Consider the following 26,515-nt stretch of genomic DNA (forward strand, 5'->3'; position numbering starts at 1 on the left):
AGCAAAATACAAATTCAAAAGTAAAACACTTTCCAGAAGACAAAATAAAAACAATTTACCCCCCAACCATCCTGTGCAAATGTTTATACCCCCTGAATTTTAATGCATTGTTTCCTTCTGGAGTATCAGTAAATGTTTTCACCATTGTAACATTTGAGAAGAGTCCCAAACATGTGCCTAATCATAAAGAAAATTATACAAACAGTTGTAAATTAATGACACACAGAACTGAGAATATGTAAACTTTTGAACTGCTTAATTTGTGTAAAGGCAGATATTATATATTGTGGACTATATGTAAACATCTCATAATAATACATTTTTGTTGCAGTGCTAAATAAAAAAAAAAACATTTTTGATCTCACTTATTTATTTTTTAAATGATTGATATTTTGCAGATTCTGAAAAGTACATGTAACTTATCACATCAAATAATAGGCTACTATTCAACAAATAGGGCAATATGATAATAGAATATTTCAGAGCTGAACATAACTGAGCAAAACTATTTTGTATTTTACTAGAACAGTTGCATCTATTTTTTTTTATAAAGTTTTTACTTTATTTATTAATTATTAATAGCCCCCCCTAGACCCGGCCCTGAATCTACAACAAAAAATATATGATGAGTGGATAATTCAGCAGCAAAACTTCTCTCTCTCTCTCTCTCTCTCTCTCTCTCTATATATATATATTGTAGCTGCCGTCAGAGGCAACTCTCATATATTTCAGTTCATAATATGCACTTTATAGTTAAAAGGTCAATAAATAGTAATAATCTTCAAAATAATCATTAGAATAAATAAGTAATATATTTTTTGTTAATGCATGTGAATTTATTTCATATTATTCAGCTAAAACCATAGAAAAAGGGGGGAACCTATTTCTTTTTGTTCCGCTTGGGAATTATATAATTGCTGCTATTAGGATATTTTTTTCCGGTGCAATACATGTAGAAGAGCCACACGAGGTGCTGCATTCGTAACATGTCTGCATACATGTAAGCACTTACGCCTGTAAGAAGTGCTAAGAAGTTATATTGTCTTTTTTGTTTAAGAAGAAGAAACTGTAACCCTCCAAGTTTATTCCTCTTGAGTTAGAGAGGCCAATGAGGTATGTGTTTTATCGTGTTAATTGCTTTGCCGTATGTGACTGTGTGTTAATGTATAATTAGTCAATTAAGCGTATTTTCTTACGTGTTGAATGTGCACTTTATTTATTCGTTTTGTATTTATTTTTCGTTTATTATTATGTGTAAAACACCACTTTTAGAGGGTTAATTTAAGTTTTACGTATTTCCTTTCATAGTTCTGACAGCATTGTTGGGACATAAAAGGGCCGCAAGAGTAGAATGAACAAGACATGTTGAAGACTCGTGTCCGCATAAATGTCTGTTAAAACCTCTATGGTTAAAACCAAGAACGACTTGAGCCTTTGATTCAACTCGAGGGGAGTAACATATTGGTGCACAGTTTATAATTTGGTGCACATAAAATATAAACATTTAGTAAAATGCATAATTTAGTGAGGAAATGTTAATTAAAAAAGTCAAATTACAAATTACTACCTGTATTCTTATAAAATACATTAATGAAAAACAATTTATATTTATATACACATCTAAACGATTTCAGATTTATATATACATATAAAATAAGATGTATATTTGAATATTAATCTAATATGACCTGTTTAGAACGTAAATAATATAAAATTAAAATTGTTACTTAATGCACAGCTTTTTAATAGGGCAACAAGATAGAGTAGAACAAAATAGGCTTTTAATAATCTTTCAGTGGGTAAAAATATAATAATATTAAAGGCTCAAACCGCTTATGTGCCTCCAGGGTGCAGAATGATGTGGCAAAACAGGTTATACATGGGTTTTGGAAGACCTTTATTTTGTAATGCAACATCAGACAGTCCTGACATTGTGTGAGTGGCATTTTGGGGTGGTGTACTATCAGTCTGAAGTGAAAGTAGTCTGTGAATCAGAGTTTCATTTTAAAGCTATCTGAAAACAGGTTGTAAATGCGATTTGGAGGGCTTTTACTTTGTAATGACATTGGGAGAGACTCTGGCATGGTGTAGGCTACTAACAACCTTAAGTCAGAGTTTTGAAAGGCTTTTATTTTGTTATTCCACATCAGTTTTATTTTGATATTGTTTTATAGAACCTTAGGCTAATTATTACTCAGCATTTAAAGTAATTTTCACTTTATGAGTCCTATTTTTAAAACATTTGTATTATTTTAAGTTTATTTATGTTGTGATGTTTTTTAGGCTTATGTAGCCTATTTTTAATTAATTAATTAATTTAATTATTCATTCATTATTGACAGACAAACTGGCTGAATAAATGTGTAGGCCAATTCCATATCAGACAGGTACTTTGATATTAATTTTAATTATTATTATCCAACATTTAATTTTCACGTTATCAGGTCTATTTTTTTTAAAAATTGTAATTAATTTAATTTGTATTATTTTATTTGTATTATGTTTTTGCATTATTTTATATTTATTTATGTTATCACAGTTAATGTTAACTGTTAATCCAATAAATCTTAAAACATTGAAAAAAAATGCTACTACATTTAAAAAAAAAAAAAAAAAAAAAAAAATCCACTCTGCTTTTCAACTCTTACTTTTATAAGCAATAATAGCAATATTGCTTCCTTAGAATCACCAATGTTGCTACATTTTCCATTCAGATCTCTTTGGATAAAAAATGAGTAAGACATGAATAAATACAGGTCTACATTTAAAAATAAATACAAAATAACTAATGAATAAAAATATTTTCTAGCTCAGTTTCTCTTTGAATGAAGTCTCATAATATTAGCATTATGGAATATTTTGATCTTGGGTATATCTAGTACAAAGTAAAATGCAGAATGTAAATCATGTAATTATGTACATTAACAGTACTTACAGCTGAACTAATGAACATACGGGGAACAGGCTACCTAAATAGACATGACCTGGGAATCAGTGCAGATGTGGACACAGAGGCCTTGTAACCAGGAACACGGCTTAATCAGTGTGTATGAAAATATAGCTAGTCAGGTCAGGGTTATTGCAGTCAACACGATGACTTGAAGTGTGCCACGTAACAAAAAGTAAAAGAGAGCTGAACTCATTCAATAAGCTTATTTGAGAGATGCAAAATATAAAATTTTCTAATTAAACTTACAGGAAGATTTTTGTGCAGTCTAATTAACAGAGAATAATACAAAACTAGCAGCTCACATGTGAAATATTTCTGCCACCCAGGTATTATCATATATAGCCTATTCATTCTTATAACATGGAGGTTATCACTTTTCTGAGTAGTTTTCCTAAGAAATGTTTTGCAAGAAACTTGAGATATTGAACACAATATTAGAGCAATTTTCAGTTATGAATTATCAGCATTTATATGACATAACCCCCATGTTATATGAATGCCATAATTCTCTCAGCTTTCAATCACTGTGAATCTGAGAGAATTAATGGCATTCTTTAATAGGTAATTGTGTAGTATTTCTTTAGCTCCAACAGCAGCGCGAGGTGTTAGCAATGCCAAAGTTATGGGTTTAACACCCAGGGAATGCACAGACTGATAAAATAATTACTTTCAACGCAGTTTAAGTCACTGTCAAATGCATAAATGTAAATGTAAAGTCATTAACGAAAGATTTACAGCTGATTTAAAGCAATCAGAAGGAAGGGGCATTATCTTTTGTAGGGGTGGAATAACTCTCTCTTGCAAGGTGCACAATATCCCACAGTGGAGCGATAAGAGTCCAGGATATGAATGAGGACTGTATATATAAAGCTCTCAGAGGAGCTGGCAATATTCAAGTGCAGCAATGGCCTTCTTGTGGATCCTATCCTGTCTCGCCTTCTTTGGTGCAGCCTACGGTACAATCTTGTTTTTGTTTTTTAAATAATAAGATACTTTTATACCAGCCTTTAAGCTTGGCTAACTTTTATTAAATAGTCCTCAGGATGCATCTATCTGTTAATTGTTTTGGTGCAATTTTTTGGTCTGTTAGGCTGTGGTGTTCCTGCCATCCCCCCTGTTATCACCGGCTATGCCAGGATTGTGAATGGTGAGGAGGCACGGCCTCACTCCTGGCCCTGGCAGGTGTCTCTGCAGGTAAAACTGGTGTGAATAACAATGCTTACTTAATCCCAACTTAAAAGATTTATTAATTTATTATGTCATTTTAAATTTATTGCAGGACTCCACTGGCTGGCACTTCTGCGGTGGCTCTCTGATCAATGAGAACTGGGTCGTGACTGCTGCTCACTGTGGTGTGAGGTGAGACTAACTAAGGATCTATTGGGGAATAAGTCTGAATTCCAGTTATATCATTTGTATTTCATATAGTATATATAGCCTGTTGTCTCAATTTTGAGATTTTGGGTTATACCGTTTTGATGATCTTTTTTTTTACAGGACCTCTCACCGTGTCATCCTGGGTGAGCATGATCGTTCATCCAATGCTGAGGCCATTCAGACCATTAGTGTTGGAAAGGTGTGTAGACCCTAAAAATCTCTTTTATTGAGTATCGCAGTGTTTCCTGCAGAATGAACCTATGTAAGGTTCATAGGGATGCCCTAGACTCACATTCAAGAAGAAAAATAATAAAGAAAAATAACAATTACAATAGGGACTGCAGCACATTTAGTGCTTAATCGCCCCTAATAATGACAATTTGCAGTTCAGTAAGTGAGTCAGGTGTTGATTCACTAACGGATCTGGGCTGCATTTCCCAAAAACATCGCAAGCCTAAGTAGATCGTGGAACCATTGCCACCAATGGTTTATAGGATCAACTTTGCTTACAGTGCTTTTGAGAAAAGCAGCCCTTTATTCAGTTCAGTAAAGGATTTGTTAAAGAGTGAACTTTTCATTAAAAGAACTGGCTCATAAGAGTCATTTGTGCTTGAATTAGAATACACTGGTCATGCTGTAGGCTATGTTTTTGATTCACTAAGGAAAACCGTCTCATTCGAGTCATTCATTAGTTTCTTGCCATTACATTGCGGTCGGTAGATGATGTTTGTTTTGCATCACATTCAATACAGGCTGCAAACTCACACTCACAACCTAGGTAATATGATTTCTTTTCGCTAAAGATTCAGCAGCAGCGGCACAGATTGAAAGTACTGTTGAAAAGCACTTCAGGAAACACTAGCATATATCCTACATGAACCACTGTCTGGAGGTAGTCTTTTAATAGAAACCTGAAGTGAGCATTTCCACAGATTGCTACCTTAAAATCAGAATGCTGACGTGTCTGTATCCTCTTCCCAAAGGCCATCATGCACCCTAACTACAACAGCTACACCATCAACAACGACATCCTCCTGATTAAGCTGGCCACTCCCGCTAAGCTCAACTCTCATGTGTCTCCTGTGTGTCTCGCTGAAACCAGTGACAACTTCGCTGGAGGCATGAAGTGTGTGACCTCTGGATGGGGCCTGACCAGGTACAATGGTGAGTTTCAGAATCTCATTTCATTTCAGCATTTTTTATAATTTTTGCATATATTTAGGCCTAGAAAACATTTACATTTACAGTGATACAACATTTTTATAGTTTTAAGATACACTATAGCATTTGTTCAGTTTTTATAGTTTAAGAAGGTCAAACTTAAATTAGATCTCTGTCCATGTTAAGCTTTTAAAATGCTGCCAATCTGTCCTTTCAGCTGCTAATACCCCACCCCTGCTCCAGCAGGCTGCTCTGCCTCTGCTGACCAATGATGACTGCAAGCGTTACTGGGGAACCAACATCACTGATCTGATGATCTGTGCTGGAGCCTCTGGTGCTTCTTCTTGCATGGTGAATTTCTCTTGATTTTCCACCATACCTTTCTATTTGCCAAGTTCTAGAAGATTGTAAAGATCTGACTTGCCTCTCTGTGTTTCAGGGTGATTCTGGTGGTCCTCTGGTCTGTCAGAAGAATGGAGTCTGGACTCTGGTTGGTATTGTGTCCTGGGGAAGCAGCACCTGCTCAACCAGCTCGCCTGGTGTGTACGCCCGTGTCACCAAACTCCGTGCCTGGGTTGACCAGACCGTTGCTGCAAACTAAGGCACAGATGTTTACAGTAGTTCTTGGTCATAATTCTCATCAATAAAGTTTTATTTTGAGACAAAAAAATCAGCCTATTTGTGCTTTTGTAGAAGAAAAAAAAACATTTATTACTTTGTTAGTCAGTGAACAATGAACTTTCAATATGTTTGAGTAAGTTTTTCTTATTACATCATTTTAATAATAGCAAAATAATCAGAACATTAATTGTTCAAAACTGTACTTTAAAACAGAAAAAAATAACCCTGTTTGCTACTATTTTCTGCAAAACCAGATGAGATGACAAACGTGTATGGGTCAAAGACGAGACATCACCACACTTGTGTCCGTTTTGTGTACTGAATACTATAAAAATTACATTGTAATCACAACCCCTTGAAACACAATAGCTTTGGACAGCTCCAAATTTGACACTTGATCAAATAGGTGATTGTTGTGCAATTATGAATATATCAGCACAATGAAGTCATTTAAATAGGGTTGCACCAATACCATTTTTCATAACTGATCTGATTCCGGTATGCAAATTCTGAGTACACGGACCGAGTCAAGAGCTCGCCGATGCCATGTGCCGAACATTCATCACCAGTCCACCAGCGAGCACTTCCGCATCACCCAGCACTCCTTCATCGTAGAAAGTGTACGGCAGTCCCATGGCCAAACCGGCGCCCTTCTCAGGTGCGGCAGAGGATTGCAACGGATTCATTCTACAGTGTTCGCTGGTCCTGGAGATGCAACCGCACCTGTGCCCGGATGATCACTCTAAGATCGCGTTCATCATCTCACAACGCTCTGGACTCAGAAGGACACAACCCAGTCACTCACCAGTTTCATCACCCATTTTAAGGAAGTTTTCGGGAAACCTGCATGGAATTCTTCAATCGGTGAGCAACTTTATCATTTGAAACAAGGATCTATGACTGAATTAATATGCTCTTCAATTTAGAACGCTTGCAGCTGCCAGTGGATGGAACGAACAGTCACTACTGACTACCTACCATCAAGGACTGAATCCACGCGTGCGGTTGCATCTCGCTGAATACGAAGATACCATCGGGCGCGAACGCTTCATCTAACTGTCCACACGCTTCGTCACTCGTATGCAGCCGTGTTTTGAAGAGCACCAGGGCCACCTTGAGCCAGTAACATCCCTCTGCCGACCTGAATCCGTCAGCCCTCCAGAACCAGCATGTGAACCTATGCAAATGGTTAATAATTGACTGACACCTACTGAGCGGCAGAGGCGGCTGACCCTGAGGTTATGTTTGTACTGCGGATCTGCTGGGCATATACTCTACATGCCCCATCCGTCCTCCTCGTCCCATGGTGAATGCCATTCTCCCTCCTTTGAACTCTATGAAGCCACTCACTATCATTGTAAACCTTACTGCTGCTGATGTTTCTGTTTCAGTCAGTGCGCTCCTTGACTCAGGGTCAGCCGGCAATTTCATCTCCGGCGCCCTCTGCTGCCAGCTCAATCTCAAGACAGCCAACACGGCCCCTCAGTCGAAGAAAAGTCAATCACATTATCAGACCTGTACAACTTCAAGTGGGCATCTTACACATTGAAGAACTCCATCTGCTGGTTCTGGAGGAGTTCACCACTGAAGTGACATTAGGGCACCCATGGTTGGAGCAGCACAATCCCATTCTTTCCTGGAAAACCGGTGAGATCCTGAAGTAAGACCAAAGCTGTTTTCCATCTTGTTTCTCTAATCTACCTCTCTCGTCTTCTCCATGTTCCCAGTCTCTCTCCATCTGCACCACATCCATCGAGAGTCCTGTTGAGAAACAATCTGTTGAGATTCCACCATGCTACGCCCACTTCAGTGATGTTTTCTGCCGAAGAGAGCCTCTAAGCTGCCTCCACACCGGCCATGGGACTGTGCCATCGATCTGCTTCCGGGTGAGCCAGTGCCCCGAGGAAGGCTCTACCCACTGTCACAACCGGAGGAGAAGGCCATGGAAGAATACATCAAGGAGGCTCTAGAGCAAGGCTACATCCGCCCTTCGACTTCCCCTGCTGCTTCGAGCTTTTTCTTTGTGGCTAAGAAGGACGGAGGCTTTCGGCCATGCATTGATTATCGTGCACTCAAGTCTCTGTCCTGGAATCCAGCTGCCACCAACGCCTTTGAGACCCTGATGAAAGCCTTCACCACTGCTCCTCTCCTGGTTCACCCAGATCCAGATAAGCCCTTCATGGTCAAAGTCGATGCCTCTACAACCTCTCGACTTCACCTATGTGCCTTCTTCTCCTGCAAACTCAACCTGGCAGAGGTAAACTATGACATCGGCAACAGGGAACTTCTTGTCATCAAGTTAGCCCTAGAAGAGTGGAGGCATTGGTTGGAGGGAGCTCAACATCCATTCCTCGTTCTAACAGATCACAAGAACCTAGAATACCTTTGAGTTGTTAAAAGACTCAATCCTAGACAGGAGCGGTGGGCCCTCTTCTTCACAAGGTTGGGTACTGTCACAGACACGCCAGGCTCCACCATCAACCAATCAAAACGCACCCCGTCAGCGGAATACTGATCACGCACACCTGCACGTCATTACCACACTCATTACCAGCAGTATAAAGGACTCTCACTCAGTCACACTCACTGTCCGGTCTCGTTAGCATCTTACCTGTATGCTCTCCACAAGGACCTCGTTGGGAAACCTACCTGTTGCTCTGTTTGTCTTCTGTCTCCTATTTGTACTGCGTTAGATGTGTGTGAAGTCCCTCAGCGATCCGCTGTGCTGGAAACCTGCCTCCATCTGCAACAACAAAGGACAGTATTACCATTCCATTTATCTCTATTCAACTGAAGATTTGCCATATACTCACCTGCTTGCTGTTGTTTCATCTGGTTGTGAAAATAAACACCTTTTATATATCCAGTGTCTCTGCCCTTCTGTGATTGTAACACGTGTGGGGAACTGATCAACAATGTCTTTATGTATTAAACACAATCCACAAAATACACACTACTTCATTATAGAGAAAAACAACAAATGAATAAAAAAGAATAATAAAAAAAAAAAAAAGATAAATCTACACAGGCCCGGTTCTAGGATTGCGTGGCTGGGGGGGCATTTCAAAAAAATTGGTGGGGCAGCATAATATGATTTATGATTCATAGGTGTATGATCTCCCCAGACTTCCCACCCCCACCTCCTTTTAACTACTAAACAGTTTCCTCCGTTTTTCAGTTTTTGTTTTGTTTTGTTTTTTCAGATTAATAACCGCTTCAGATTTAATATTGATCACAAAAGTACTTTCTGTGAGACTTTTGGTCTAACATACAGTACAGTCCAAAAGTTTGGAACCACTAAGATTTTTAATGTTTTTAAAAGAAGTTTCGTCTGCTCACCAAGGCTAGAGATAAATATTTTTTATTTAATTAAAAATACAGTAAAAAACAGTAATATTGTGAAATATTATTACAATTTAAAATAACTGTGTACTATTTAAATATATTTGACAAAGTAATTTATTCCTGTGATGCAAAGTCTGAATTTTCAGCATCGTTACTCCAGTCTTCAGTGTCACATGATCCTTCAGAAATCATTCTAATATGCTGATTTGCTGCTCAATAAACATTTATGATTATTTTCAATGTTGAAAACAGTTGTGTACTTTTTTTTTCAGGATTCCTTGATGAATAGAAAGTTCAAAAGAACAGCATTTATCTGAAATACAAAGCTTCTGTAGCATTATACACTACCGTTCAAAAGTTTGGGGTCAGTAAGAATTTTAATTTTAATTTTTTTGAAAAGAAATTAAAGAAATTAATACTTTTATTCAGCAAGGATGCATTAAATCAATCAAAAGTGGCAGTAAAGACATTTATAATGTTACAAAAGATTAGATTTCAGATAAACACTGTTCTTTTGAACTTTCTATTCATCAAATAATCCTGAAAAAAAATATTGTACACAAATATTTTGTACAATTGTACACATTAAATGTTTCTTGAGCAGCAGATCAGCATATTAGAATGATTTTTGAAGGATCATGTGACACTGAAGACTGGAGTAATGATGCTGAAAATTCAGCTTTGCCATCACAGGAATAAATTACTTTGTGAAATATATTCAAATAGAAAACAGTTATTTTAAATTGTAATAATATTTCACAATATTACTGTTTTTTACTGTTTTTTTAATTAAATAAATGTAGCCTTGGTGAGCAGACGAAACTTCTTTTAAAAACATTAAAAATCTTAGTGGTTCCAAACTTTTGGACTGTACTGTATACTAATGGCTTAAAATTACAATTTGATTTCTTCATTTTCTAAAAATGACAACTTTTGGTATAATAATGGAAGATGTACACATTCAATTTCTACTGAACAATATTTTCATTTTGGGAAAATGTTATATTCATGTTATATTCATTTACTGTAAGTTCCTTAAAACAAAGCCATAGTTTTCTGTTTTTCAGAAGGAATTTTGGATTTACTCTAAATCTTTAAGAATGGTAAAATTCTAAATGGTAAAAAGTGGAAGAAGACAAATTGGTTCATTGAAGAAATTTAAACCATTAGAAGACCCGGTTGCATGATTCTTTCCTTTTTCGTGTTTTTTCCCCCCTATATTTTTGGTTAATTTCTATAGAGTTGTGCTCAGTTATTTTGGCTATATAAAAATAAAAACCACAAGACATAATAACTGAATTTACACAAAAGATCCAGTTCAGAAGTTTATATGCTTGATTCTTAATAGTGTGTGTTGTTACCTGGATGATCAAAAGCTGCAAACATTCACTGATTCCCAAGACAACACAACACAATAAGAGAGCCAGTTGGTTGTAAACCTATGAACAGGATGACTGGAAATTCTGACTGGAATAAGACTGGAAGTTCTAATTTTATTTAAAGCTGCAGTCCGTAACTTTTTTTGGTTCAAAAATATCCAAAATCAATTTTTGAGCAAGTACATAACCAGCCAGTGTACAAAACGATCTCATTATCTTAGCTCAATTCACAACGGTAAGCTTGTAATAATGTTTTATAATAAGAGCGACATGGTGGATTTCCGCTGGAAATTCATTATGTCACGTCCGTAAACAGAAAGGAAGGAGTCCAGGCTAATCGGTTTTATCACGTGAGGATGCTGCTGGTAGCGGATCATTTATAGCCTGTTCTCACAGCAGCTGAAATAATTAAACCTATCATTTTGATGGCGGATTGTAATCCAGAAAGATCCAAATGACAATCATCAGTGACAACTGGAGATTCACCCATAGTCAAAAAGCAAAAGACTTTGGAACTATTGAGTGGCTACAGAAATTGAAATAACACTGATACACACTTAATACACATAGACACGTAATGCTGATGTTGTTAACATTAACAATTTGAGAACAATATAATAATAACAATAATAATAATATTGCACTGTTTAGCATGATCTGAGCTAAGCCATCGTTAGATTTAATCATCATTGGCAGTGCAATTTATTGTAGGCCTAATGCTTTTTTCCTCAGTTGGTCAGAACAAAAGTGGCAGACATGTTACTTGTTCAGATGATATTTTCCAGTGAAAATTCTTATTTTGGTCATTCTGTAACGAAGCTGGACTCAGGCAGGGGATCCAAGTGCAGCGTTTTATTACAAGTGAGCGTGGTCGTACAAGCAGGGTCAAACAGGAGCAAACAGGTACAGCAGAGGGTAGACCGAATTGTAATCCAGATACAGGCAGAGGTCAGGACTGGCAGATTTCACTCACAGGTCGGTATACAAAGCAAGGGTCAGGACGGGCAGCAACGGCTCAATAAACAGGTAGCAGGCAGGAACGGTAACAACAAACAGGCAGACAATAAATACAGGGGAACGCTCAGAAATGTCACACGGGGTAAACAAGACTTCGCGATCAGGAGGGGTGTGTGTGAGTCATTTATAGTCCAGATAACCAGCTTCAGGTGTATGTGGCAGATGATGATTGGAGTGGAGTGTGTGCATGTGACTGGCAGGGAGGGTTATGGGAAATGTAGTCCAGGAACTGACAGGATTCGTGACACATACATTCAAGACGTAGAATCTGTGATTCTGAAGTACAGTATGACTGCAATTGCAGGTTTCAAACAGAGATGGTGACAAAGAGGAAAAATCGCAGACTGCAGCTTTAAAGATCTATTTTTTTTAGTTCTGTCCTACAAAAGCTTCATAAAACAATTTCCAGAAGACAAAATAAAAACAATTTACCCCTCAACCATTCTGTGCAAATGTTTATACCCCCTGAATTTTAATGCATTGTTTCCTTCTGGAGTATCAGTAAATGTTTTCACCATTTGTAACAGTTGGGTATGAGAAGAGTCCCAAACATGGGCCTAATCATAAAGAAAATTATACAAACAGTTGTAAATTAATGACACACAGAACTGAGAATATGTAAACTTTTGAACTGCTTAATTTGTGTAAAGGCAGATATTATATATTGTGGACTATATGTAAACATCTCATAATAATACATTTTTGTTGCAGTGCTAAGTAAAAAAAAAACTATTTTTGATCTCACTTATTTATTTTTTAAATTATTGATATTTTGCAGATTCTGAAAAGTACATGTAACTTATCACATCAAACAAGAGGCTACTATTCAACAAATAGGGCAATATGCTAATAGAATATTTCAGAGCTGAACATAACTGAGCAAAACTATTTTGTATTTTACTAGAATAGTTACATCTATTTTTTTTTAAAGTTTTTAATTTATTAATTTTCGAGATTTTTCATAAAATTCCAAGCTAAATTTCCAAGTGTTCCATGATCGTGTAGCAATGTATTAACGGTGTGTGCGCGTATAAATAGAGACTAGAGCGCATTTATGAAGGAGCAGCATGTCATCTGCTCATGTGATTGTCAATGGCCGTCTTGAAAACAGATAAGTTGTGCAAAAGTCTTGGAAAACTGCTTAGAAAAAGGATGTGGATGAGGACATGAATGCTTTTTACAAGTTGAAATCTTGTAATTATGGCAATTCTAGCATGGTGTGAGCAACTGAAGTGCTGAGTGTGTCTGTGAGGGAGAAGTGTAAACGGATGCGCGCCGTGAGTCGCGCCAGAAAAATACAACAGCACAATGTTTCTACTAATTCGGGTACGTAACTAATTTAGTGTTGTGCTATCACAAAAAAACGAGCCCCCCCTAGACCTGGCCCTGAATCTACAACAAAAAATATATGGTGAGTGGATAATTCAGCAGCAAAACTTCTCTCTCTCTCTCTCTCTCTCTCTCTCTCTCTCTCTATATATATATATATTGCTGCACAGTTTATAATTTGGTGCACATAAAATATAAACATTTAGTAAAATGCATAATTTAGTGAGGAAATGTTAATTAAAAAAAATTCAAATTACAAATTACTACCTGTATTCTTATAAAATACATTAATGAAAAACAATTTATATTTATATACACATCTAAATGATTTCTAAGATTTATATATAAATGTAAAGGAGTTTAAAAATAATGTATGTTAAATTCAGCTTAAATTGGGAAATTCGCCATTGGCTGTTGTGTCACTTGCGTTAGTGCACTTTTTTCTCTATTTTAACACCTATTTGCCACTTGTTTGCCACCTGATGTCACCTGTTGGAGTTTGGATTCCTTGCCACTGTCGCCTTTGACTTGCTTAGTTGGGGACACTTGACATTTGACTTGACATTTGATAATCAACAGTGCTTTGATCTGCCTGCATTAACACTGTTCTTTAAGAGCTGTGCAGCCAAAATTATGTTGTCAACGTAAAGCTGCTTTGACACAATCTACATTGTAAAAAGCGATATATAAATAAAGGTGACTTGACTTGACATCAGAGCCGTTGAAAAACATCATATTTAACGGCTCTGGTGCACATGATATTGCGGGTGGGAGCTATAGAGGGTATGCATTGACGTCACTTTCCCACCGGAACGGTCCCTCAGCTGGACTGAGTGGTAAAAGAACCTGCATGACTGGATTAATAGGGGAAACTGCGAAAAGGCGAGTAAAACAAACGACTACACTAAAGGTTGGACTTGAAAGTGTTCCTTACAACTTGTCAAATAAACCTAATCCATGGATATTGACATGTGGCCAGGAGTCGTGTGTCTCCTGATATGTGCCTGATTTCGACGCCGGAGCAAATCTGCCTGTGAAAATTTTATATAACTACAATATAGGTAGGTCTAAATCGGAGTGATCACTTATATCAATGTTATATATATATCGTCTATGTCCAGCCCTAAAACTTGTATAGTTTTTGTCAGTGTTTATTTAAAAACACCCAAATATGCAGAATATAAGATGGTAAATATTAAAGATGAGTTGTCAACACAATATATATATAGCCTACGGTATGATTTTACCTCAAAATCCAACAATTTGACACAAAATGATAACTGCAAAACATGTTTCTCTGCCTGGAGTCCTGGAGTTTCCCCTATTAAATCATGCAGCGGGTTCTTTACCACTCAGTCCAGCTGAGGGAGCGCGCTTTCGCCGGGAAAGTGACGTCGATGCATACCCTTCCAGGGATGACGCATTTTTGTAGGCAAAACCAGGAAGCGAGTTAGCATTTTAGGACTTCCGGTTCCAACGGCGTAAAGTCTATGGGTTTTTTAAATGGGTTTTTGCTAAATCGCCTGAAATAAGGTCTGTGGTTAACAAAGCCTCTAAAAACTTTCACGTTTTGATCTATGACATAAAACACACCAGTTATAACCCACTTGTGATTTTTTAAACTTGTGTCTTAAAATCGGCGGTTGCTAACAAGTTGCCAAAAGGGACTAGCCTACTTCCTTTGGCGGGGACTTTAGACGTCATCACTAAAAACGGGACATTTGGACAGCATTTCTCATGAAAAAGTGGAAAAGTATTCATAACAGCACAGATCATAATCAGCGAGCATGTTTTTAAATAAAGTTGTTTTTTAAATACAGTTTGAGGAAGACCATATGCCTATGCGCGCGTCACAAAACAACAGTGGCGGATGGCCTGACATAAACAACGGCAAGATTAGTCATTTTGTGCAGATCCACAGACCTTTATCTAGATCAAGTAGCCTGTAATAATGGGCATATTGTATAATCTCGGTGAGATTTACAGTGCTGAGACTGGTAGTAGACCTAACCGAACGCGACAGCTACATCTGTCCTACACACTATCGAATGCTTTGGAAGACGCGTGGAACATATTGCACAAAAACATTTCAGGTGCATTACGGTGAGTTTTAATATTGAACATACCCGATCCAGCTAGGCTATACTGGAGCCCATACCGATTATGAATATCAGATGATTCAGATCGGTGCATACCTAAAAACACAGTTAATGTCAACTGTTAATCCAATAAATCTTAAAACATTGAAAAAATGCTACTACATGTTACTACTAATTTAAAAAAAAAAAAAAAATTCCACTCTGCTTTTCAACTCTTACATAAGCAACACTAGCAATATTGCTTCCTTAGAATCACCAATGTTGCTACATTTTCCATTCAGATCTCTTTGGATAAAAAATGAGTAAGACATGAATAAATACAGGTCTACATTTAAAAATAAATACAAAATAACTAATGAATAAAAATATTTTCTAGCGCAGATTCTCTTTGAATGAAATCTCATAATATTAGCATTATGGAATATTTTGATCTCATATCTAGTACAAAGTAAAATGCAGAATATAAATCCTGCAATTATGTACGTTTACTTGCAGCTGAACTAATGAACATATGGGGAACAGGCTACCTAAATAGACATGACCTGGGAATTAGTGCAGATGTGGACACAGAGGCCTTGAAACCAGGAACACGGCTTTATCAGTGTGTATGAAAATATAGCTAGTCAGGTCAGGGTTATTGCAGTCAACACGATGACTTGAAGTGTGCTACGTAACAAAAAGTAAAAGAGAGCTGAACTCATTCAATAAGCTTATTTGAGAGATGCAAAATATAAAATCCTCTAATTAAACTTACAGGAAGATTTTTGTGCAGTCTAATTAACAGAGAATAATACAAAACTAGCAGCTCACATATTAAATATTTCTGCCACGCAGGTATTATCATATATAGCCTATTCATTCTTATAATATGGAGGTTATCACTTTTCTGAGTAGTTTTCCTAAGAAATGTTTTGCAAGAAACTTGAGATATTGAACACAATATTAGAGCAATTTTCAGTTATGAATTATCAGCATTTATATGACATAACCCCCATGTTATATGAATGCCATAATTCTCTCAGTTTTCAATCACTGTGAATCTGAGAGAATTAATGGCATTCTTTAATAGGTAATTGGGTAGTATTTCTTTAGCTCCAACAGCAGCGCGAGGTGTTAGCAATGCCAAGGTTATTGGTTTAACACCCAGGGAATGCACAGACTGATAAAATAATTACTTTCAATGCAGTTTAAGTCACTGTCAAATGCATAAATGTAAATGTAATTCATTAACGAAAGATTTACAGCTGATTTAAAGCAATCAGAAGGAAGGGGCATTATCTTTTGTAGGGGTGGAAAAACTCTCTCTTGCAAGGTGCACAATATCCCACAGTGGAGCGATAAGAGTCCAGGATATGAATGAGGACTGTATATATAAAGCTCTCAGAGGAGCTGGCAATATTCAAGTGCAGCAATGGCCTTCTTGTGGATCCTATCCTGTCTCGCCTTCTTTGGTGCAGCCTACGGTACAATCTTGTTTTTGTTTTTTAAATAATAAGATACTTTTATACCAGCCTTTAAGCTTGGCTAACTTTTATTAAATAGTCCTCAGGATGCATGTATCTGTTAATTTTTTTGGTGCAATTTTTTGGTCTGTTAGGCTGTGGTGTTCCTGCCATCCCCCCTGTTATCACTGGCTATGCCAGGATTGTGAATGGTGAGGAGGCACGGCCTCACTCCTGGCCCTGGCAGGTGTCTCTGCAGGTAAAACTGGTGTGAATAACAATGTTTACTTAATCACAACTTAAAAGATTTATTAATTTATTATATTATTTTAAATTTATTGCAGGACTCCACTGGCTGGCACTTCTGCGGTGGCTCTCTGATCAATGAGAACTGGGTCGTGACTGCTGCTCACTGTGGTGTGAGGTGAGACTAACTAAGGATCTATTGGGGAATAAGTTTGAATTCTAGTTATATCATTGTATTTCATATAGTATATATAGCCTATTGTCTCAATTTTGAGATTTTGGGTTATACCGTTTTGATGATGTTTTCTTTTTTTTTTTTTTACAGGACCTCTCACCGCGTCATCTTGGGTGAGCATGATCGTTCATCCAATGCTGAGGCCATTCAGACCATTAGTGTTGGAAAGGTGTGTAGACCCTAAAAATCTCTTTTATTGAGTATCACAGTGTTTCCTGCAGAATGAACCTATGTAAGGTTCATAGAGATGCCATAGACTCAAATTCAAGAAGAAAAATAACAATTACAATAAGGGCTGCAGCACATTTAGTGCTTAATCGCCCCTAATAATGACAATTTGCAGTTCAGTAAGTGAGTCGGGTGTTGATTCACTAACGGATCTGGGCTGCATTTCCCAAAAGCATCGCAAGCCTAAGTAGATCGTAGAACCATTGCCACCAATGGTCTCTAGGATCAATTTTGCTTACAGTGCTTTTGAGAAACGCAGCCCTTTATTCAGTTTAGTAAAGGATTCATTAAAGAGTGAACTTTTCATTAAAGAACTGGCTCATAAGAGTCATTTGTGCTTGAATTAGAGTACACTGGTCATGCTGTAGGCTATGTTTTTGATTCACTAAGAAAAACCGTCTCATAAGAGTCATTCATTAGTTTCTTGCAATTATATTGCGGTCGTAGACGATGTTTGTTTTGCATCACATTCAATACAGGCTGCAAACTCACACTCACAACCTAGGTAATATGATTTCTTTTCGCTAAAGATTCAGAAGCAGCGGCACAGATTGAAAGTACTGTTGAAAAGCACTTCAGGAAACACTAGCATATATCCTACATGAACCACTGTCTGGAGGTAGTCTTTTAATAGAAACCTGAAGTGAGCATTTCCACAGATTGCTACCTTAAAATCAGAATGCTGACGTGTCTGTATCCTCTTCCCAAAGGCCATCATGCACCCTAACTACAACAGCTACACCATCAACAATGACATCCTCCTGATTAAGCTGGCCACTCCCGCTAAGCTCAACTCTCACGTGTCTCCTGTGTGTCTCGCTGAAACCAGTGACAACTTCGCTGGAGGCCTGAAGTGTGTGACCTCTGGATGGGGCCTGACCAGGTACAATGGTGAGTTTCAGAATCTCATTTAATTTCAGCATTTTTTTATAATTTTTTTTGCATATTTACAAAATATTTACCTTTACAACAATGAAACTTTTTGTTTTGTTTTAATATATATAATGGAATTCGTTCAGTTTTTATAGCTTAAAAAAGTCAAACTTGAATTAGATCTCTGTCCTCTCTGTCTGTGTTGAAGCTTTTAAAATGTGGCCAATCTGTCCTTTCAGCTGCTAATACCCCACCCCTGCTCCAGCAGGCCGCTCTGCCTCTGCTGACCAATGATGACTGCAAGCGCTACTGGGGAACCAACATCACTGATCTGATGATCTGTGCTGGAGCCGCTGGTGCTTCTTCTTGCATGGTGAGCTCCCAAATAAATATATATGACAATTATTTATTTATATATTACTATTAATGAAGTTTCTTCTTACATGTATTGATAAATGTTTTGATTACAAACTTTTCTATGTGTTTTCCAGGGTGATTCTGGCGGTCCTCTGGTCTGTCAGAAGAATGGAGTCTGGACTCTGGTTGGTATTGTGTCCTGGGGAAGCAGCACCTGCTCCACTTCCACCCCTGCGGTGTACGCCCGTGTCACCAAACTCCGTGCTTGGGTTGACCAGACCATTGCATCTAACTAAAGCAGCCATGAATACTGTCTTTATTTTCTTTAATAAAGATATATGACATGACCTTTTGTTTCCTCTTTCTTGTATTAATTATTATAAAGTAGGGATGCACCGATACCAAGCTCATGTACTTGTACTCGTAGTCGTAAAAATACCCCCAATCCCAAAGACCAATACCTCACGTGACGTAACTGACAGAATCGCCCGTGCACAGAGACACCGGCGGCAGGGGCGCCCCCAAGGGGTGGCCAGATGTTTCTTCTTCTGCATAAACTCCGGCCACCCCAGTATAATTTTGCATTGGGTACTATTAATTTAAATGCATAATGTAAATTCACAAGTTCATAAAGTGAAAGAAAATAAAATGCCACCAAAAAAGACTGACTGACGCCACCAGAGTAGCTGTTTTACTGCCACCAAGAGTCTAAATAGTAATGTCTACAGACCTGAATTTCAAATGTTATTTATACTGTGAAGAGGGTAGGGTAGGGGTGTGCGATATATTTAGTCTACGATTTTATCTTAATTGTTGTTTTAACGATGCACAATCGATCTGACATCCCTGTATGTGATGTTGTCTTGTAGATTAGACTAGTGTCAGTGCGCATTTAGAGTGCACGCTTTCACTGTGTTAATAAATATCACATGAAGAGTGCCGTTTTTCTCCAGATATCAGCATAACAAATGATATATAAATTTTATTCATGTTTACATTTTAGACATCATTGCCTGTTTCTGCACAATTTCGCCAACGAATATAGTTCAGATAAAATCCAGAGCATTGTATTGCGTCCCTGAGCAACAAATGGCACTGTTTACTGAATGAATCAGCTTTTTGAACGAATAAGTTGAAACAATGAAAATTGGGAAAGATAGGTTACAAGTGACGACGAGGGAGCTTCAGTTGAACAACAGTCAACTGCGGTCAGATGAGATGTTGTCAGACTATGTCAGTAAAATTCAGAAAAATGAACAGGTCCAATCAGCCGTTATTCTGTGCTCGCGGCGCGCACTCAAGTATTGCATGCGCAAATGTGCCGGCGCGCGCTGCATAATTACTTTATTATAGCTTAAATAAAGCCCAAAAGAATACGAGCAATGACCGTCATTGCTCTGTTGTAAGCTAAGTCATGAAATTACCACACATGCGATTAAAGCTGCCTCAAAACTGTGAATGCATGTATTTGTTGACATGGTTTTAAAGCTATTGTTATCTATCTATATATATATATATATATATATATATATATATATTTTTTTTTTTTTTTTTTGCCACCCCAAGAATTGCTGTGGCCTCGTCTGGCCACCCCTATTAAAATTTCCTGGGGGCGCCACTGACCGGCGGCAGCAGCAGAAACAACGTCAGCCTCAGAGGTGTGGAAATACTTCAAAATTAAAGGGTTAGTTCACCCTAAAATTAAAATTCTGTCATTTATTACTTACCCTCATGCCGTTCCACATCCGTAAGACCTTCGTTAATCTTCGGAGCGCAAATGAAGATAGTTGAAATCCGATGGCTCCGTGAGGCCTCCATAGGGAGCAATGACATTTCCTCTCTCAAGATCCATAAAGGTACTAAAAACATATTTAAATCGGTTCATGTGAGTACAGTGGTTCAATATTAATATTATAAAGCGACGAGAATATTTTTGGAGCGCCAAAAACAAAACAAAATAACGACTTATTATGGCCGGTTTCAAAACACTGCTTCATGAAGCATCGGAGCATCAGATGACAGAATTTTCATTTTTGGGTGAACTAACCCTTTAATGATGACAACACACACATAGCGAACTGCATGCTTTCAATCACAATTCGTTATTGATTAGTGAATGCAGGATAGGGGGAATCGCGCTGAATGACACAGTCACACAGACCAGAAGCGCTCTCGCTCGCACGCGCTCTCTCTCTCTTGCGCGCGCGATCGGTTCTCCTCGCGCCTGAATGGTCATGCACACATAGTTGTCAAAATGTCCATCATGTGGAGTATCTCACGTAAATACAGTCGTTTATGGCGTAAGTGGACGTAAACATTTGGGTGAAAACAGGATATGTGTCAGTATCCATGGATTCGGTCTTAAAGGGACCGTAGCCTATATAATTGTCATTAATGTTAATAGAACAACAAAATATGTTAAATAAATGTATACATGGTAAATAAACCTACTGTATCTGAAAAACAGGTTTATTTAATTTGTATCTCTTGGCAATTTCTTCAGCATTTGCAGAAAATCTACAGTTTGCACCCATTAGATGGAGTGATGATTGTTAATATGAACTTAAGGGACAATGACCAAAAGAGATTAACAGAAAGTGTTGAAAGAAGGACTGGTGAGTCTCAAGCGAACATTGAGGCTGGATGGGAAGCTGTACGAACATTCTTGCTTGAACTGAAACCTGCAGAGGTTAATTGGGCTAAAATTACCTCATGCATGCAGAAGACAGGAGAAAGTGTTTCTGAGTATGAAGAACGCTTCATACAAATTTGGTTGGAATATGCCGTTGTGAACAACAATGAAGATCTCAGTAAAGATACCGGCATGCCTCTTAAAACCGCATTTGTAAATGGACTGAAACCTGAGATTTCTAAAGCCCTTAAAATCAGGTATGATGACTGGGACAGCATTGGAACAGCATTCGTGCAGATTGTTGAATGGTCAGCAAAGATTGAAAGAACACAGGAAGTCAATCTCAGAGCTTTGCAAACCAAAACCTTGTCATTCAACAACAGGACAACGGGGTATGAAGAACATGAATATGTGAGATACCCAAAAGCAAAAAGTCAAGGAAGATGCAGGTACTACAACGAAGAAGGACACTGGGTTCGTGATTGCAAGTTGATTTTAACACATCAAAGTGATGATGAGGACAACTTGTTGAAGAGGTTTCAGCAGCTGACAGACAAACAAAAGCAGACTCTGCTGAAAGCTTTTGAGCCGTAAAGGAGAGAGGTGCACATACAGCGGCATTAAGACAACTTGAGCAAGACAGACAACCAGACAGTAAACAGATGCAGAATGAAGTGCACAAAGAAAAAACACCATTGATGGAAAATGGAAGACAACCAATGTAGTGAGGATGACCACAGGAAAACAGGACTATACTTCTTTGAACATGTCACAGGCCGGCCCATGCCCAATGAAAATCTAACATCTGACAGCCTTGTCCAAACTGATGAAAGACTCAGCCTGGCAGTACATAATGTGAAGGATAAAGTTTTGACACCTCCAAAGGGGGACCATGGTAGAGTAACAATTAAAAAAACTCAGAGGTCAATGAAAGAATCCAGGTGGAAAAGCCCACGTCAGGATCTCTTGGTAGCTGATGGAGCAGTTAAGGTGCAAAGAAAAGAAAAGTGGATCGACGTGAGCCAGTGGGATTTGAAACATCTACCTAGAGATGAGGGATAGATGGCAGTAGTGTTTATCAGAGTCCAGAAATGGCGGGACTAGGGTTTTTAGGCTCGAGCTTGTCGCCTGAGGACATGAACATACAGCCACTGATAAACACAGTAGTGTCCTGCCAATATTAAATAGGGAGAGTTTTAGGAGTAGTTAAGAGTAAAATATTTTCCTTGGCAAGATGCGTTTCCATTTTCTCTTTTGTGTGATTGCAGGTGTTTCAGCACTCCAGATGATGACCAAAGACGTCCAATGCCTAGACCGCACTGCACTGGCCACCTAGCTGAACGTGCCTGAACGTCCACAGAAAACAACACTATCCGCCACTTCCTCAAGACCACAATGTCAAAATAAGAAAGGACTCAAGCATTTAGGAGGATGCAGTCTTCATCATAAACACTTATTCTGTCATTACATTAAGTAATGAAACCTGTATGCAGCATGCTGTATACATGATTTATGGAAGTTTGTTTTATGATCAAAAATGATCAGAGGAGGGATTGAAAGATTATGTGTATTTTCATTTTCTTTAGTTAGATGCATTTACATTGTGACTGTGCCTCAGATGCAATCAACTCTGTTTGTAAAGGTGTGAACCAAATGGCCCATACTGACGTATGGCCCACAGAAACTGATGGGTGTGAATGACAAACAAACAGCATTGCTCAGAGTAGATCGCAGGGTAGATCGATCTCCTGTGGGAGGTCCTAACAGTGTTCTATTGTTTGTAGCCCTTTTAATGTCATATATAAAGTTCTGTCCCACAGACAGAACTTTGGGTTAAGGTATTTTGAAGGCTGACGCTAACATCGCCGCTGAAGAACTGTGCTACACTACTACCTTCAATAAATTCTTCTCCCCACAAGAACTCTGGTCAAGCTTACTTATTTTATGTATTAGAGAAATCTAATACATTGGCGAGCCACCCAAATGACTGCACGGCCAAATACAGCAAAAACAGTAGCCTATTTGTTGTATTATTTGTAATTTGTTTGTAAATTTATTTTTATATAACAATTATATATAGGTAATTATGCCCTTTGAAGGTTATTGGACACTGTGAAATTTTTGTTCTTTAAATTTGTGACAAGCACATAAAAATTATGACTTTTTTTCATTAGAGTAATAAGAAACTGTCCTTCATTCATTAGTCTCACTGTGTTGTGCTTGGAAAACTGCAACATCACCAGAAAAAAAAAAAAAAAAGAGAGAAATTAATAAATGTAGGTATCAGTATCGCCGAGTACTAGAAAAAAAAAGTATCGGTATCGGTGCATCCCTATTATAAAGGCTATATTAAAAAATATATATTATTCAGATTTATACACTACCAGTCAAGGGTTAAGACACACTTTCTCATTATTTATTATTTTATTCAGAATAATTATTTAGAATAATCATAAAGTAATCAAAACAAAAGCATCAGTTCCTAAACAAGGGACCAGGACCTATAGGGGGCCTATAGTTACAAGGGGGCTGCATGATTTAAAATAAGACAAAACAAGCTTCAGAATATAATAATCTCAAATTACTAGAAAAGTCATGTAAATTTTAGTGTAAACCCTGAAGAAAATTAAGTTATTTAAACTTCTTGTTTTGATTCTTGTTTTTTGGTCAACTTTTTTAAAGCAGATTATTCAGTTTTTCTTCTGCCTCTCGGTGTATATGTGTAGTTTTGATGTCAGGTGGTTTGATACCTTTTGTAGCTCTTAGTTAATACTCTACACATCTGCAATAATCAGAGTTTATTGAATGCATATATACAAAATATTTCAAACAATGAATAGATATTGACCCTTAAAATTGCAATAAAGTTACACCTTAAAACTGCAGCAATAAAAATCTGAAGTGTTAAGAGCAAAGGTGCACTCTATGCTTTGTGCAGCTTTATTAACCATTATGTAACAAACGTCTCTGTGGATAGTGTAAGGATGCATGTTTGCACTATCCAAATATACATTCTATAGCTGCATAAACTGTAAACGTTAAGCCACCATTAGACATTTCAGGATAGAATTTGGTTCTATCCATATTAGTTTTTGCAGGTGTGGTCCATGCTACGGCAGTAACAGAAGGCTTTAAAGAAACGGCAGTAACACGTATCGCAGGGGTTGCAGCAGGGCAGGTGATGGCCCAGGCAGGACTGCTGATGAGGGATACAGCGGCTGGGGGAGCGTGTACCTCTTCTCTGCAGCCGCACAGCCTTACCCAGATCCTGTGGGTATGACAACAAAATGAAACAAAAATACTTCAACACAGATGAAAATTTTATAGTGCTCAAACTTTTCAGACCAAGTACAATGTCCAATGAAATTAGGACATCCAAGTCATCATCACCTTAACTATTTGAGTTATGCACTGCTGAGATAAGAATGTGGGCTATGCTTTAGAGATAGAACAGATCAGATATATATATTAAAATAAAACATGAGGACATTTTAAATAAAAGGAACATTTTGAAATATTTTAGCACTGTCATTTGCTGTACCACATGGAGGCACATGATATTAAATGTGAATGCCAAATGTAGATTAACCACCTCATCATAGGATCCAAAGTCTTCTAGCAGTTTTTCTTCTGCTGAGTTTCTTTCAAGGGGCTCCACTACAGGTAGTATGTCTATGACATACAAAACACAAATGTGCCAAATAAATAAACAAGTAACTAAATAAATAAATAAAAGCAGTCCACTGTGTTTTAATTATTTTAAAAATGTTGTGTGCTCCCAATAATGATCAAAATGTAAAGATAATGTCCAGATAAAATAGTATCCACTTAAGAACTGAAATTATTTTACTTAATAAAAACATTAAAATTTAAAATAAAATTAAATATATGTATATATACCTACCTATTATGCATTATAACTATTTTTATTGTTCACATTTTAGAATAAAAAAAGTACAATTCTAATATCCCACATAAGATATGTGTGAACATTTGTATTCTATGAAATTGCATTAAAATGTATAACAACAACAACAACAACAAAAAAATCTTTTAAAAACATAGAGCTGTCTCTGAAATTATTACACTCCATGTTTTTGGAAAATGACATCAGTCTAGAATCCTTACCTGTGTCATAAAGAGCAAAAGAGTGTTCATTACGTCTCAGGTTTGGATGTGATGCCATCACCATGACATTTATCAAAAACCAGCTGAAGATCACTGTGTTCAGCATCATAATCATTTAAAGTCAAAAACAAGATAAACTTCAGCCACACCTTTAGTGATCTGGTAGTTTTCGCTGAAAAAAAAAGAGAGTGCAGTCAAGAAAATACAGACTGAAGATTGTTTGAAATCTTGTGTATATGTTTGTGAGCATGTAGATGTGTATTTTTGTATTTGCCATATGTATGTGTGTGGATCTATGTACGTTTGCAAATGCACATGTGTAAGTGAAGTGTGTATGTTTGACCTACCTGCAGCGTTCCACGTCCCAGGCTGAGGGTCTGCACAAGACTCCTTGATTTATAGGGCTCCTTGAGGTGGGAGGTGAAGGACACATGGTGCTGATCAGTGGAAGGAGGTGTGGTCTCTTGTGCCTGGCACAAACACACACGTACTGTAAGCCCACGCACTCAACACATCAGCACATGAAAAAATAAATAGGCTATACAGAATTTCCTTAATGATGGTGTTAGAATTAAAAAAATATATGCTGAAATATAAGTAATATATAAATAAATAAAAAAAGAACACCTATTTCAGATTTTGCATTTTTCAACTTATGTTTAATGTATAAAATAATATGAAAAGTATGAAAAATTCATTGCTAGTTAGTGAAGCTCAGTAGGTTTGAAACATGGTTCCGTATTTTGAACCAGTACTCAAAAAAATCAGTTGAGTGATGCTGATTATTTTTAATCTGATGCTTATTTGGCAAATTTGTTTTGCATATCTGTTTATACATTTTTATATTTACATGTATTCAGTATACATATTCATTTTTCAGCTTAATTGTGTGATTTTGCTCATAATGTTTGGTTTTTCCTGATAAATAAGGGAAGGTTAAAGGCCTGAATACTTGAGCTTGCATTTGTACTTTAGACTAACTACATTCATATGTCATGCTCATATTTAATACTCAGTACTGACCAGTAAACACTTCATTATGAAGCTAATGCATCTATAATCAGCTGATTACTCCAGCCTGCTGATTTACTGCTGA

General features: G+C 37.3%; 3 protein-coding genes across 3 annotated transcripts; 2 read left to right on the forward strand and 1 right to left on the reverse strand.

The window, feature by feature from the left end:
* The first annotated feature begins 3,747 nt into the window (after nt 1-3,747).
* LOC125264821 (chymotrypsin A-like) lies at nt 3,748-6,158 on the forward strand. Its single transcript, XM_048184603.1, has 7 exons — nt 3,748-3,906; nt 4,041-4,144; nt 4,230-4,309; nt 4,448-4,526; nt 5,311-5,491; nt 5,706-5,839; nt 5,928-6,158. The coding sequence occupies exons 1-7, from the start codon at nt 3,855-3,857 to the stop codon at nt 6,087-6,089; spliced, it is 792 nt and encodes a 263-aa protein (XP_048040560.1). The 5' UTR covers nt 3,748-3,854; the 3' UTR covers nt 6,090-6,158.
* A 10,425-nt stretch (nt 6,159-16,583) lies between these two features.
* LOC125264822 (chymotrypsin A-like) lies at nt 16,584-19,006 on the forward strand. The gene is made up of 7 exons (XM_048184604.1): nt 16,584-16,741; nt 16,876-16,979; nt 17,065-17,144; nt 17,292-17,370; nt 18,140-18,320; nt 18,542-18,675; nt 18,794-19,006. The coding sequence occupies exons 1-7, from the start codon at nt 16,690-16,692 to the stop codon at nt 18,953-18,955; spliced, it is 792 nt and encodes a 263-aa protein (XP_048040561.1). The 5' UTR covers nt 16,584-16,689; the 3' UTR covers nt 18,956-19,006.
* Nucleotides 19,007-24,074: 5,068 nt separating this feature from the next.
* Nucleotides 24,075-26,136, reverse strand: LOC125264126 (agouti related neuropeptide). The gene is made up of 4 exons (XM_048183353.1): nt 25,767-26,136; nt 25,420-25,591; nt 24,884-24,963; nt 24,075-24,559 (listed from the first exon to the last, which is right to left on the reverse strand). Exons 2-4 carry the CDS (start codon nt 25,532-25,534, stop codon nt 24,377-24,379), a joined length of 378 nt encoding a protein of 125 aa, XP_048039310.1. The 5' UTR covers nt 25,535-25,591; nt 25,767-26,136; the 3' UTR covers nt 24,075-24,376.
* Between the last annotated feature and the right edge of the window lie 379 nt (nt 26,137-26,515).

This window comes from Megalobrama amblycephala, linkage group LG3, assembly GCF_018812025.1.
Source record: "Megalobrama amblycephala isolate DHTTF-2021 linkage group LG3, ASM1881202v1, whole genome shotgun sequence".
Taxonomy (NCBI): Eukaryota; Metazoa; Chordata; class Actinopteri; order Cypriniformes; family Xenocyprididae; genus Megalobrama; species Megalobrama amblycephala.